Raw genomic sequence first — 15,745 nt, 5'->3', positions numbered from 1 at the left:
GTTGCTCCGTGGATTATGTATATTTCCATGAAGGAAATTACGTAAAGTAAATGGCCGAGAGCTGGCTGCAATGTGTCGGGTCTTTGTATTTTGTTTTTTTTTTTTGTTTTTTTTTAATTTTGACGGATAATAAGAACTAGTGGGTCTGCCGCGAAATTTCGCGTTTATTCGAAATATTTGTTTTGATTTCATTTTCATTGTAAACTGCAAGTCACTCAACAAATCTTATTTGAATGAAATCTTTAATGTCAAATAGTACACATTAGTTCACTTAGAATTGGAGTTTGTCGATAAAAAAATAGTTTAATTTTTATTTTCTTATACAACCGTAGTACCTATTTGTTAAATAGTAACATTTCAGTAAATAACAATCAAGAATCGTCTTTAATTTTCTGCACGTCTACGGCTGGAGCTCTTCAGAATGAGACCGTAACTGATTCTTTTATATTTAGCGTTCCTAATCACTGGGACAAAAATCGGCTCACGCTATAAATTTTTTTTCCTTTTATTTGTGGCTTTTATACGCTTAATTTTCTCTCGTGACATTGACAGTTGACATATTCTCGTTTGAATTGTCAGTTAAACGTCATTGTATTATAGTTGCAGAGTTATGGGATATGATATTTGCCTACCATTCTTTATTTATTTATTTATGTCACCCTAAAATTGTAAATTACTTTAGATTATAATCTAGTGCTCGAAGGAAAACATCGCAAGGACACCTGCATGTGTCTAATTTCTAATTGAAATGATAGGTTTTTTTTTTTGCCTATCTGACGCCACACCCTGGCGAGTCGCGTGATATACAGACTAAAAATTACGACTTTTAATTTTGACCTTCGTGGTCGAGTAGTGTGTACACTGGTTTTCATGGGTACGCCACTCCGAGGTCCCGGGTTCGAGGTCGAGTAATTTAAGTAGTTCGGGATGGCAAAATAAAATTATGTTGTACAATGATGTTTCAATCTCTCTCTATATGTTCGGTATTTAGGCAGGTTAAAGAAAACTTCTTTGGTTTTGCTAAATACCTTTACTGAAGATACAGGTGTTGCAAAGTCAAGAAATCGTAGCGGAATGAATTGTCAAATTTGAGTGTAAAGGAACTAACGCTTGTTCATAGACAAAAAAAGGATTACAAATTATGTAGATTACTGTAAGTAACATACACAATATGTCATATAAAATAAATGTAGTGCAGGTCCACACGTAGGCGCCAACACTATATTTTTTACAATGATCACCATCATCCGATTGTTTCCCTTATGACAGCTCGATCACTTTTAAAATAAGAAATAGTGTTACATGTCAGTATTAAATGTTATTCCATGTAAAATAATATTAAGTAAAGTTTTACAAATTATTGATCAATTAATTACAATAATAATTGTATACTTACTTTACTTGGTGGTAGGGCTTTGTGCAAGCCCGTCTGGGTAGGTACCACCCGCTCATCAGATATTCTACCGCCAAAAAACAGTACACTGTATTGTTGTGTTCCGGTTAGGAAGGTGAGTGAGCCAGTGAAATCACAGGCACAAGGGACATAACATCTTAGTTCCCAAGGTTGGTGGCGCATAGGTGATGTAAGGAATGGTTAATAATTCTTACACCGCCTTTGCCTATGGGCGGTGGTGACCACTTACCATCAGGTGGCCCATATGCTCGACCGCCAACAAATGCCATAAAAAAAATATATATTTATAATATGTAATAATAATAATAATGTGATATTATTAATGATATAATTAATTATGATATCCTATGACGCAGCACCGTATTGGAGGCTAGGGCTAGTCTCTAACAGTATAGTATATTTCTACATATATTTTAATTTTTATCAAATAACCTAATTAATTTTTCGCCACCGAAAATACCCTTTTGAGTAACGTAGTTTCGTGCCAGTTCTTATAAGTTGAACTTTTCGCTGTAATAACACTGACTCACCCTCGAAACCGAAACGCAATACGACGTTATGGTTTTAGAGATTATTACAGAGGCAGGCAGGCTTCCCCGAAATTGTACACAATACACGACTTACGTAATCGGTTAAACAGGGCCGGATCTACCATATGGCTTTTTGGGCTTCGGCCCAGGGCCACGTGGATTCAAGAAGGCCCCAGCTAAGTCAATAAGCAGCCTGTAAATTTTCCACTGCTGGGCTAAGGCCTCCTCTCCTTTTGAGGATAAGGTTTTGGAGCATATTGCTCCAATGCGGGTTGGTGGAATACACATGTGGCAGAATTTCGTTGAAATTAGACACACGCAGGTTTCCTCACGATGTTTTCCTTCACCGCCGAGCACGAGATGAATTATAAACACAATTTAAGCACGTGAAAATTTAGTGGTGCCTGCCTGGGCTTGAACCTGATCATCGGTTAAGATGCACGCGTTCTAACCACTAGGCCATCTCGTCTCTAGCTAGCTAAGTCAAGTCAAAGTCAAATATAGACGATAATGCAAAAGATTTCATAACTTTATTAAATTAAACAGATCGTATGGTTTGCAGCGCCGCGAGTCCTGCAATTAATCAAACCCATTTAATTAATTTAATTCAAGTCTACGTTCAGATATGTCTTAGGTGGGCCCATAAGTAGTGTTAGCCAAGGGCCCCCTAAATTTACGATCCGGCTCTGCGGTTAACTGATAATTTACTAGGAAAGTTAGATTTAGGTCTGTTAATTACTTAATTGGTTTGATTAGCTTATTGCTCGACTTAAGTCATGACTTCCTCGGTGACGAATCAGGGGTCAAGAGTTAATGAGTGATGGGATGGGGGGGCATTTTTGTGCGACTTTTTGTGTTTCTTTTTTTATATGATGGGAGGATGAGGGAATGGACCTGATAATTAGTCGCCACCGCCAATAAACAATGGCGGTAAGAAGACCATTCCGTACATGGCGAATTCACCACCAGCCTTCGAACTTAAAATGTTATGTCCCCTGTGTAGTTATACTGGCTAACTCACGCTTCAAACCGGAACAAAGTGACACTGAGTCCAATGGTTGCGGTGGATTGATGAGTAAGCCGATTTCCTTTCCCTGTACTGAAACTATCCCCCATACCGAATTTCATCTAAATCGGCTCAGCGGCTTAAGCGTGAACAGACAGAGTTACTTTCGCATCTCCTTCTGTGCGTATAATAAAATTGGAGTGTCTGTTTGTAATATTAAGATACACGGTACATATACCAAAATTACATTTTTTACAATTTTTGTTTGTCTGTTTATTCCGGCTAATCTTTGGAATGGCTGGACCGATTTAGACGGGACTTTCACGGGCAGATAGCTGATGTAATAAGGAGTAACTAAGGCTTTTATTTTAGTATTATATATAAAATAATAACATAGTCACGCTGCAATGTCCAAATACTGTCCATTACGTCATCGTCGCCATCACGTCGGGTGTCTCCCACCAACGACTTAGTATCACAAAAGCTGCCTAATACAGAATTAATAATTTATAGTAAAATTCAAACGCGCACGAAGTCGCGGACACAGTTTGTTTATCATATATGTAGGGACTAGATTTTCAAATTTTACAAACGGTGCCTGGTGTAAGTTTAATATATATGGTCGTTCCGTGCCACAGTTTATGAATGGGGGTGACCAGGTCACATTCGCTCATATTTCGGCATTAATATCTGAATCATTTTACAAAGATGTGATATTAAATTCCGTAACGGAACCCAATTCGTAACAAAGAATCTAAAATTAGCATAAATGGCCATCGCTCATGGATGCTGAAACAATGAAAATGTTAATATTGAACCGTTTACGGGGAAGAGGTTCCGTATAACTTGGTAGGTACCAACCTCCCATCGTATATTCGAGTTCTAAACAATGCTTAGTATTGTTCTGTTCCGGTTTGAAGGGAGGGGTAAAGTTTCCTATCCCTTTGAGGTCCAATGTGTCATATGTTGATTTCCTCGTGATTTTTTCCCTTCACCTCCGTCAGGTTAGGACTGTTATAATTCATCTTGTGCTTGGCGGTGAAGGAAAACATCATCCAACAAATACAGGTTGTTTTTATTGGATGGACCAACCAATGAAGCTTTAGCCGATCAGTAAATATATGTACAGGTTCTTAAATATTTATATATGTATTGGGGCTTCGTGCAAGAGCGTCTGGGCTGGTACCAAACGCTCATTAGATATTCTACCACCAAACAGCGGTACTCAGAATTGTTGTTTGAAGGGTGATTGAGCCAGAGTAACTACAGGCACAAGGGACATAATTTAGTTCCCAAGTTTGGTGGCGCTTTGTTGATGTAAAGAATGGTTAATATTTCTTACAGCGCCATTGCCAATGTGCAGTGGTGACCAATCACCATCAGGTGCCCATTTGGTGCCCATATTAAAATAAATATTTTTTGTTATAAATAAACTGTATTGATTATTAACTTTAAGTGCTTTTTAAATATTTATTGATACACTTTAATCGACGGAACCGTTGACAGGACAGTGGAGTGTTGAAAAAAGTCTTATAAAAAATTACACTGGCTCTTCAACAAAGGATCCCTAAATATCTAACCCTCGAACAAGATGTTCCGCTGAAATTAATCCATCCCTTTCACTTGTATGCCAATGAAAAGAGACAGCTGGCTTAAGGGCTGCTATGCGTGCGCATCTGCTGTCGAATGCTAAAATGACTTTTTTGTAGTACGAACGGTTAATTCAATATCAGCTCTTTTACAATAGTATTAAAGCTCAATTTCTCTTGGTTAAGCGAGTAAGTGCAGCTGTTACCAATGTTTATAACGTTCCCGGCTCTTGGTGGTTCGCGTTCAGCGTCGTATCGTCACTCCGCCGGTAGGCCCCGTCGTGTGCGGACGTCTTTCGCGTCTCGTCGTAAATAATCGTGTCCAATTGAACGTAAATAAAGCGTGAAGTGCTAACGTGACTGAATAAAATCGTGTATCTAAGTTTCGTGACTTGTGGAAATGTTCTGATATGAATTAAGGATTAAATAATATTAATATATTTTAATTCGTTTTGATTTAAACCGTATAAATGATGGGTGTAAGCAGTTGTATGAGTCTGAGGCAGGCGAGAGGGTCGTGCCATTGCCCAGCCTGTCCTCGGGCTTCGGGACACGGGGTGTCGATGCCGCCTCAGACTCTGGTTCTGCCACCAATGGCCCTGGAACCGGAAACTACTCCGGTTAAGGACAAGAAAGGATCGAAAATGAAGGTCCTGAAAAAGATTAAGAAGAAAATAGGACTAGGTAAGAATTAAAATACAATAAACTTTTATAAGTAATATGTATGAATAAGTTCATATTTTCAAAATAATCAATTGGTTTTTTTTTTTTCTATGATGCGTAAAGAAATGTCAGTTGTAGACCGTTTTTAACGGTTTGATTTAATCTACATCACTATTAGTAAAGCGTTACGTTAAAATCTGGCTTATACAATAAATAATAAAATTAAATAAGTTTTTTAATGTGCAATTTAATATTTAAATTTTCAACTTAAATGTTGCAAGTATTAAAAATTTAATAGTTTGACGTGATTTATAATTTTGAAGATACCCGTTTTCGTGTTTATATTTTTTCCGTCGTGAACTGTTCAATTGTAAGGTTAGTTAATTTAAATAAATTAAATTAGTGTCGTAAAACGTTTGTTAATTATTAAAATAGTGATGTTATAGTTTAAATGATATGGAATTGTATGTTTTGAAAAGAAAAACTAGCGGTGAGTTCATTTTTTTTTAAAGTGTATTGTAATTACACTTCAGATTTGCATCCATGCCTTTGAGTTATCTCATTTAATCTCTAATAATAATGTATAGCGGTCAAATATGTTAGTTTGTATGTAGATATATCGGAAACTAATGAACAATTTCAATGATCTCACTAGTAGGAAGGTATACATGTGAGTATGAAAAGCCGGGTTGAAATAGTTGTTTATAATTTTAGTAACGAAATCAATAGTATATAATATTATTTTATTCAATATACGTTAAAAGTAATTCTTGATTGTCGAATTAAGAACTAACACGGGCTTAGAAAAGTTAATACCCTTATCTGAAGATCCGGCGTAACTGTTAGGTTGGTATACTGTACCCCCATGTGCTTTCTGAAGCCCTGGTAACATTGTATAGGTTAAGACGCAAACGCGTGACAAACTAACTCACTAAATCATGATACGAGTTACGGCATTTCGTCTTTAACTAAATAGTAACCTATCGCGTTTCAGCGGTACCCTATGAATTTTGTTAAAGGGATGATTATTTAAACAATGCTTGTTTTTGTCTTTCATATGACAAAACGATCGCGATAGACAGAGACGGAATTATTTTTATTTCATAACTGTTCTTTATTGCTATCGCGTGAAGTTACAAAGCGTATCGCCTTCCTCGATACAAAGCTCGTAACGCATTTTATTGTATCAAATTTTTAACGTAGATTTTTCTTCAGTATTATAATATATGTATATATGTGATGCAGTACATACATATAGTACGTTGATAGTGAATATGTTGTCTTTAAGAGTATGTATAGTCTGTTCCAACCACAAGACAAAAGCCAAATAAACAACATTTAAAGTCGAATTCACGCGACGTCATTGGTCGAGATCCTAACTTAAATATTCTTTTACATCTATTATGGATTTGCGAAAATTAAAGTAGATATTATTAGCTTAAATATTTAATATGGACGAATGCATTCATAAACTTAGTAAATACAGCAATCGTAAGCGATTTAAAGTGTTTTATTGATATAATAAATAAAAAATAGTACCTAAACGTAAGGCGTTATGTACAGGCGAAACGTTCAAAATATAAACTGTGGAGTTGGCCGTCGAAAATGTGTTTTTTTTTTTCGTTTAGGCGAAGGTATTTGTAAAAAAAGATTAAAACTCCTTACCGAAGAGGGAATATTATAATACAGTATTGGTATTTCGCATTTATACAAGACTTGTATAGCAATGAAGTTTTGACATCACGACGCGTGCCACCTGCCTTTGTTTTTTAATTTTTTTTCAAACAGCTGCTCCACACCTTGCTCGTTTATATATTTTACTTTTTAATTATGTATTAAGAAAAGAGGCCTAATACAAATGTTTTCTTGGACTTAAATCGTAATAATAATTTGTTAATTGACGATTTTTGTTAATTATTATATTATTTAATGGATGCCTTAGTGCGTCATTTGACTAATTGTTAAATTAATAATAGAAATTCTAAAAAGGTTTTATGTGTAGGTATAAAAGTCTTTGTGTGTTTTAAATATAAAGAAAACGTGACGTTGGCATGGAAAAAAAAGGAGAAATGCGAAATAATAAAAATCAGCCAGATGGCGAGGAAATACAACCGGAAGTCGCCTACACCAGATGTACTTTGGAATTGTTTAATTACTGAGTTTCGGGTATTAAGGGCTTAGACGTATGTTCGCTTTAGTCTGAAGTCGGTTTAATAGCTTAGATGACTCAGTGGCTGGAATGAAATCTTAACGAAGATCGCGGGTACATGATTCGATTGTTGATAATTCATTTAATGTATGCAGTAATTAAACTAGTTTACGCTTAGTGTTTTAGGATTTGATTCATCAAATTCGATTCAGTGGTTTGGTTATGAAAGCATAATAGCCAGATTTCCTTTTTCTAATATAGTATCAATCCGTATTGATCAGCGTGGTGGAATTATCTCTTAACCTTATACGACGCAGCCTTTGCCCATTGCTGGGACCTTTAAAATGGCTATTTATGTTTGTGTTATTATTATTACTTGATATATTTTTCTCACGTATTCATTAAGTGTTTAGTTGTAACAAAATTAGCGTGGTTTGGTGCAATAGAATCTGTGGTAATTTCGTAAATGAACGGACGCTGATTGGCTAATGTTTTCGTACTGTAATTTAATTGGTGTTCTCGCACATTTGACAGCTCTAGTTGTGGAATGAGAATTTAAATGATAATATGTCTAGATTCCTTTTTTAAATTGCTTAACGAGTAATTTTGAAAATAGTTTGGGAGTTCCTTTTTTAAATTATATAGAAGCACTCTTTAATTTTGTTGATGGAATGTATACGTGTATTTAATCTGTATAATTTTTGACGTTCTTAATTTAAATTTTGTTTTTCTATTCATATTATTATTTCTAATACTCATGTGTAGGTGATGCTTGTCGTGTCGTGATATTTTCTTCTTTTTGAACTGTTTCTGTTCGACATTAAGTCGTGAAAGAGTCATTAGTACGCTTTGTTAGTGAATGTTAAGGGGAAATCGTAATGTCTTCTACATTTGTTACGGTTCAAGCTTAGACAATTTATGTTCGTATGGCACACGTTTTTTTTTTACATACCTAATCGAAGGAGATTTTTATTCGGCTTTTGATTTTAGGTTATAATTATTATATGGATATTTGATAACGTATGTTTGGTATATATATACGAATATCATGTTCATGCACTTTTTTTTACTTAATATTGTATCCATAAAGTTTTTTTTTTTGAACCCGCATTCGGCCTTATGCGGGCTTTAGCCTCGAGAAGGTCGTCTTGAAAAAATTTAAAAGCTAAAGACAGCTGTGCTCGGCTTTTGAAAATCGAACGGTGTGTGAGCAGCTGACTGTGTTAGGGTTGTCGATATGAATTTAATAATATAATTTGACTTGTAATATATTTATAGTAAATAGGTGAACGAATGTTGTATATAATATATATTATGTACCGACATGTACTATTATATATTGTTAATAAAAATAATTACGTTAGTTACTTTATTTCTTCGCATATGACTATTTTTTATAAAACTACTTCTGCTGATGTTATATTTAAAAATATATTTAAAATATAAAATTGATAAGACGTGTTGAAAATTATTAAAAATAAAAAGAAATAAACTTCTGTTCGTCTCGTTTGACGACCCTGTCCATCTGCGCAAGCGCACGCCCCTGGTGTCCCGTTGCAAAACAGCTGGCATTTGAAAATGAGAGTGAGCGAGATGCAAGTAAACTTTACCATATAAACGAATGAAACAGAATATCTGTGATAAGCTCCTGTACACTGATAACGAGCATTAATTTTAACGAAACTACTTAAAACGGGGAGCGAGTTCAAAATGGAACTTGTTAAACCTTCAAATGCCCCCTCCTCTAGCACGTGTCTATACATCAATGTAACTATTGTTCAAATTGTTTCTAAGCATCCATCTGTATTCATACCTAAAATTCTGCGTCTAATATGTCTGTACAATGATTTCGGTTTTGCTTTCATCTTTAATATAAATTGCATACGGCGTCATATACTATGTTACGTAACAACTTGATCAGGCGGTCACACATATAGTGAAGTTTGTCCGTCGGAGTTTGAAAAGCCTTTAAAGCGGGCGCACAATTTTAAACCAGTCATCTACTTCTGCGTTCCTGGTATTTCTTGGTTAGGGAATCTTTGTAATTCGTATCCTCATTTAACATGCCCGAAAATACTTTACTTTCTCTCAATCATCTGCTTTGAAGCAAACCCATTGAAGATACCTTAAAATACTTGGGGTTTTCTCGCTGATGGAAGTCATGGTCTTATACCGAAATGAGTTGGTAAATGTAAATATTTGTTATAATGAGACGACTTTTTCGGACTTTTACCATTCCAACCTAACCTACCAAGTGAATGATGGTAAAAGTTCGAATTCTAAAGTTTTATGGACATTTACCATTCATAATCCTTAAATCTTAGGTTTTACTGGAAAATCTTAATATTTACCGTAGTTCGAGCTTTTACAGTAACATATATATTATTTTTGTTTATTAGAAATTACAACCAAATAATGTACATGAATGTATCACACCTTGGGAACAATATTACAATCTGTACGTACAATTTATCCCTTGAGTAGAAGCGCCTGGACTAGGCCGAGCCTGCGTCTCAGACGCTAGTCTATATATATATATACACATACATGAAATAGACAGGTACTCTTCGCCTTGAATACTAGGATCGCATAAATCATTAGATGTCAAATGAATAATTCATATAAAAAATTATTGATATGCGAACATATAGGTCGAAACACTCAGGATTCTAAAATTATTTATAGCACAAAAACAGACGCGTAATTAATTCAAAGATGACGTATATACATTTCGATAATGTTAAACTTTACAAAACATCCTCATAACAAGTATTATTTGGATCGTCATTTAATCCGGTTGTGGGAATGATCGTAGTATATTATATCCAGGTACATCGTACAGCGCTGTACGACAAGCCATCGGTCGTACGAATCGTACATTGTTAGCCCTCTGCTAATACCCTCGAGCTAAATTCCTACACCGTTACGTAGAACTCGGATGATCATTTTGTTATAAACTAGTTACCGCTCACGGTTTCGCACGCAAGTGAGGGGGTTAGCAAGTGTTGGGTATCCGACGTCCTTTTCTGTATCCCTGAATGTTTATGCAATTATGATGATCGGTTTTTTAGTTAAGGTGTAACAAAAAAACTCCCTTAAGGATCTATTATTATATAACATTTTTCCTTGTTCTTTTATTTGAATTAGGATATATATTAGGTGTTAAATCGATATATCTGTAGTAATATTGTAAAGATGTAACGTGTGTAGGTTGTAGGGGGGTAATCTCCGGAATTAATAATCCAGTTCTAAAGGGTAAAAACTGTTCTTATATCATAAAATTTTCTTTATTTTAAATTGCACCGTACGAAGCCGGGTGGTTCGCTAGTGCTTATATATAAAAAATGTATCGATGTAAGTTTGGAACGTGTTTCGTTCGTGGTGTAATTTATTAGAAAAAAAATTATCGATATCAGCTGGCGTACTAAACTTTTCTTAAATTATTCGTCCTTTTCTTCCACGGATACTTTCCTATCTTCCATCCCTTGTAAAGGTTACTATTATTACAGACAGCTGCCCGATACGTACAGTGTCTCGATCTATTTCTATATATATGAAAGAGATGGACGCAGCAGATGGATACATTCGACATGAATTAAGTTTATCGCCTTGAAATTTATTGAAAAAATCTTTGACATTTTGCGAAGTTAGATAACAGCTGAATCGTAATTTTGTAGCGGCCATCTTTTATTCTTATTTTGAATTTTAACGTGGAATGTATGGAATCAATACATAATTCAAATATAGAACATTTATTTTATAATGAGTACTTCAAAAATTCGTTGAAAACTGGTAACATTTAAAGGGACGTTCGAATTTCGAAATTTTTGGAACGCCGAGAATTCTTCGACCGTTTCTCACGATCATTAGCGCTGGATCGGTCTTCGAAATTCGAATCGTGCGTGATCTACGGTTGTTGCTGTCTTGTCTTTGTAATTGCTTGAAGATAGGCCTAACGCTCACTGGCATATAATACCATTCTCACTACGCATCTCTCTGCCCTTTCTAAATAAGTATTATAGAAAGAGTACGCGATACTATTATATGATAATTATGTAGAAACTGTTTTATGGGTTGTAGTAAAGATTTATGGATAAGCTTTAAAAACAAAGCGCCGAAGCTCAGTGTGTACAGGGCTTAAATTTTGATAGGCCGTAGTTACCGACAGTTTATTGGCCACGATATTTTCGAACGTATTATAACGGAATATTACAAGCGTAATAAAAGTTTCATCTTTTAAACTAATTATTTTTCTTAACAACCGTCATTACTGTGTGCTATTTTTATTAAAACTTTAACTAATCGGAATCTCATACTTCGAGCGGGAAAAGGGTAACCGTTATAATAAATTAACTGACCGAATTTTCACGGTCTGTCACGAAATTTGTCGAGACTTAGTTGTTTATTTTTTTTTATCCGACTTTGTGAAGAAGGTTCTAGATTTAATGTAATTCGTATGGTCCTCGATGACTCTCTGATTTCATTCAGGTATGAAGAGACACAAGCAACGTATGTAGGTATGTAGTCTATCCTTGTTGTGGTAAAATTTCGTTGTAAAAATTATCTAGTTCTTTTACACGTAAGGCAATGTACCAGGAAATCAGAAGGCCCTAGCAGGTTTTGCGTTCGGCGAGAGGTCACGGGGTCGTGGGATGAGTTTACGAGAATGGTCGTTACGGGATGGGCTGTTACGTAATGTTGCCATTTTACTTAGTGTATGACGTTACGTGGCTAATAAAGGAGTGTTTGCCTTAGATCGCTATCACGGGAAATTCACTTAGGCAAATTAAAGATTTATTTTAAATTTGGAAGGAAATAAGAATGTTACCGATTTTTTTTCTCATCGTTTCCTTTTTTAAATATCGAATGGACTTTGTTGGCTGAATATTACAGTGACAACTTTTTTAACGTTTAAGAATAAGTTGATAGTATTTTTTTTTTATATTTATAAATAAAGAATGAGAATATAATCGCGTAGGCATACGCTTTGTAATCGCTTTTATTTAATATTCATGATATTATAATGTATATTTTATTAACACATTTATTTTACATAATCTATTTCTGTTATTATCTATCTATTATTGCAGATTAAAATATGTATATAAAAAAACGTGTTAAAACAAATATATTAATGTATTAGATTGTATTATTATCTGTGACCTTATTTACTACATATTTACTAAAACATGTTTTCTCATCGTGAACAAGTTTAACTCGTTACCACTTTTTTTTTTTAAATAACAAAATACTTCAAATATTGAAACAAATTTATTATATGGCAAACATCGGTTCTTTGTATTTAAAAACAAGTTATACATTTTCCCACAATAAAAGACAATTTAAAGGAATAATAGAAACTTTTTTTTTTTTCTTAAAATGATCTGGTAACCAGATGTTTATGGTAACCCTTTGAAAAATTTTTCAAAATTCGAACTTCCCCGAAACGGCGCGTGGGAATGGAGACGTCAGTATGGTATTGCAAAAGTGAATATGCATTTGTTTTAATCCTTAAGCCTAAAGGAATAAAGTTGTAAATTGTATTTTCATATAATTTACATAAATTGTCATTTGTATACAAGTTTTGAATCGCTAATTCTTTTGTATTACAATTGCAAGATGTTCTGCTTCCGGCACATTGCTTGAATGTCCATTTCACCTGTTGCTATGTTATGAGCGCCTGGTACCTGAGTGAACAAATTAAAAAAAAACATTTGCAACTCAAATTCGAAATTAGAATTTGGCCTAGGAACGTTCTCATGTAACAAGTTTTGTTTACTCTAGTCGCGCAGGTATAACGAAAAACAATTACTTGAATTTATTGCTAAATATAATTTTACTAGTTAAGTTTCACTCCGTAAAGGTTTTAATGAAAGCGTGTGAACGTAATAAAGGTATTTCACGTATTGGACGGAAAGTGGTTTAGTGCGGGAAAATGTAGAAGGAAGCGTTCTATGAATGTCTCTCCGGTTCATAATCTCCTGGTACTTAGGGTTGTATGACCGTGATTTTGTTTTTTTTTTTTCAAGGAACTTTTAATTAAATGATTTTATTAGCTATTTATTTAATAAGAAGTTTTACTAAAAAAAATATCTTCAAAATAAAAAAAATAAAAAAAGTAATTTTGGGAAGATCCTGTTAATTAAACACTAATTTAAATGCACTGATTTAAGTGAAGTCCCGAATTAAAATCGGCTTACTATGACAGAATAAATCGATACATCGCACTGAAAGGTGAGGTTCCCACGATCCGTGAGAGCGTTAGAGCGTGACGCGAGATGTGACCACAGGTGAGAGCAGGGGAGATGGCTATAGTTCCAGCGTTCTAATTACGTAAACAGTTACTGTCAAAATGCGGTACACTATTTTCGACACAATACTAATGCACTTAAAGCGTGTAATTCATTGTAATTAACAATTGACAGGCTTCTTATAAAAGGTTGCAAGTGACTTTTTAGTAAAAATGTTACTTATATTTTTTACGTGTATACATTTTTAAATCTATAAATAATTTCTTAATACAATTAACATAGGAAAACAATGATATACTAATGAAAGTGGTTATGCTTAATGTAAACAAAAATATAGGACGAGCGTAATATAGACTTTAAGTTCTTTGAGTAAAGTTCGATTTAGTTTAATCGTTTTAATGTGTAAGGATGCCTCTGGGAAAGGCGATTGTGAAACAAAACACGTCGTGATATCATCTATGTGTGATGGAATTGTTAGATATTCTTTACGTACACAAAATATTTCTCTTTGATTTAATGCGACTATTTATACATTCATTTTTACCATATACAATGTGCCACAGATTATAAATGTGTCAGGATATGTCTGAAATAGGTTTTATGTTAAGTGATCTAACCTTGTTTGGTAAGAACGGGCTAAACGTTTTGTTAAATTGTTTTTGTAACTGTATATACAAAATAAAAACAACATCGTATAATGAAAGTGAGACTGTTTCCCACGGCATTAATAATTAAAAATAAAGGATAACCCGTCCTAACCAGTAGTAACTAGTAAGTATTTGTTTGGCTTTTATTACAATAGCAATAAGAACTACATTTACTATGAATTATACGATTTGATATTTATAATTCTATGCTACTAAGACTATGAATATTTGTAATAGTAGTCAATTAAATATTTCACTGAATTTAAAACAATAAATAAAAGTATTGTTTAAAAATAAACAAAATGGCCGGCCATGTAAAGAGAGTACGGTGTACAAGTGACAATTACGCCGTGGGAAACGGATGCTTAACCGTTATGCCTCTTCGTTGACTATTTTTTTTTTCTTTACTTGTTTCGTGTTTATGTTATCCTGGTACTGTTTAATCGTGATCTTGGAGGCATTATACTACTTTTTTATAGTTAGTATAGTATAGTTTTATAGGTAGATAGGTAATTTAATGGAGGTTAATGATTAGTAACAGTGCGTTTATCTGTGTGGTTATATTATAGAGTTTAAACACCTGTTTTAATGTCGTTTAATATAAATTAGACGGTTCACATAGTAAAGCCTTTGTGCAAGCCCGTCTGGGTAGATACGACCCACTGATCATAAATTCTACTGACAAGTAAAGAAAAGCAATACAAATACTTAGTATTTGTGTGTTCCGGTTTTAAAGATGAGTAAGCCAGTGTAACAACAGGCGCATAATAACTTAGTTTACAAAGTTGGTTGAGCATTGTTGATGTAAGTATGTACGGAACACTTCTAAATTTATTGTATTACTCTGTATGTCTGTTTAGTTTTTATAATTACTCTTGTGTAATTGCAATTTTGTTAAAATTGCGTGTTTCTGTCTTTTTAAAACATGTATACGAATGAATAAATCATCCGAAACTATTAAAACTATTAATAACATAAAATTCTTCTATATCATTACCTTATACAAATTATATTGCGTCGAAAGTTAAATGGTATATTTAAACAATTACGCCTTTAAAAAAGCTCCAAGTTCGTCCATCGCCATGAATGTGATTACACAATTCTCAACCTTAATATCAAACGCATAAGAACGTTACAGATAAAATTGATCCCTTTCAAATCGTTTCCCACGGCTGATGAATCATTAAAGCGTATGTGTTGTGTTAACATTATAAAGTAAGATTTCGTTCGAAAATACTCAATGACTTTCGTGTTTTAAATGTTTGAATTGATTATAGAATTATTAAACATATATAATTTATTATAATAAGGTTAGATTTATGAGAGTTTTGAGTTAGTCTTAAAAAAATATGGAATTATATTTTTGTACCTTTGCTTTTATATAGTCTTTTTTAATATGAGATCTTACTCATTTATTGTGACAGTGTTGCCAGCCCTATTATCTAATATAAAGTCAATCTTTTGTGTGTGACTTACTCTTTGTTCCGGGCAGAGTA

The 15,745-nt window shown here is 33.9% G+C and overlaps 1 protein-coding gene across 3 annotated transcripts in view; it reads left to right on the top strand.

Moving 5' to 3' along the window:
• The window catches only part of LOC125074597 (protein neuralized), a 40,736-nt gene that overhangs the window by 12,586 nt on the left and 12,405 nt on the right, over nucleotides 1-15,745 (top strand). Inside the window, exon 1 of one of the 3 annotated variants that reach the window (XM_047685948.1) lies at nucleotides 4,806-5,223. The exons of 1 other annotated variant lie outside the window; for it this stretch is intronic. In XM_047685948.1, coding sequence (XP_047541904.1) covers nucleotides 5,010-5,223 — 214 coding nt within the window. In that variant the 5' untranslated portion in view covers nucleotides 4,806-5,009. Of the gene's footprint in view, nucleotides 1-4,805; nucleotides 5,224-5,559; nucleotides 5,693-15,745 lie in introns of those variants that run through there. One more of the 3 variants, XM_047685951.1, reaches the window with a different exon arrangement.

Source organism: Vanessa atalanta, chromosome 28 (assembly GCF_905147765.1).
Source record: "Vanessa atalanta chromosome 28, ilVanAtal1.2, whole genome shotgun sequence".
Taxonomy (NCBI): Eukaryota; Metazoa; Arthropoda; class Insecta; order Lepidoptera; family Nymphalidae; genus Vanessa; species Vanessa atalanta.
Note: the sequence above shows the minus strand (reverse complement) of the source record. Positions and strands in the feature narration are given on the sequence as shown.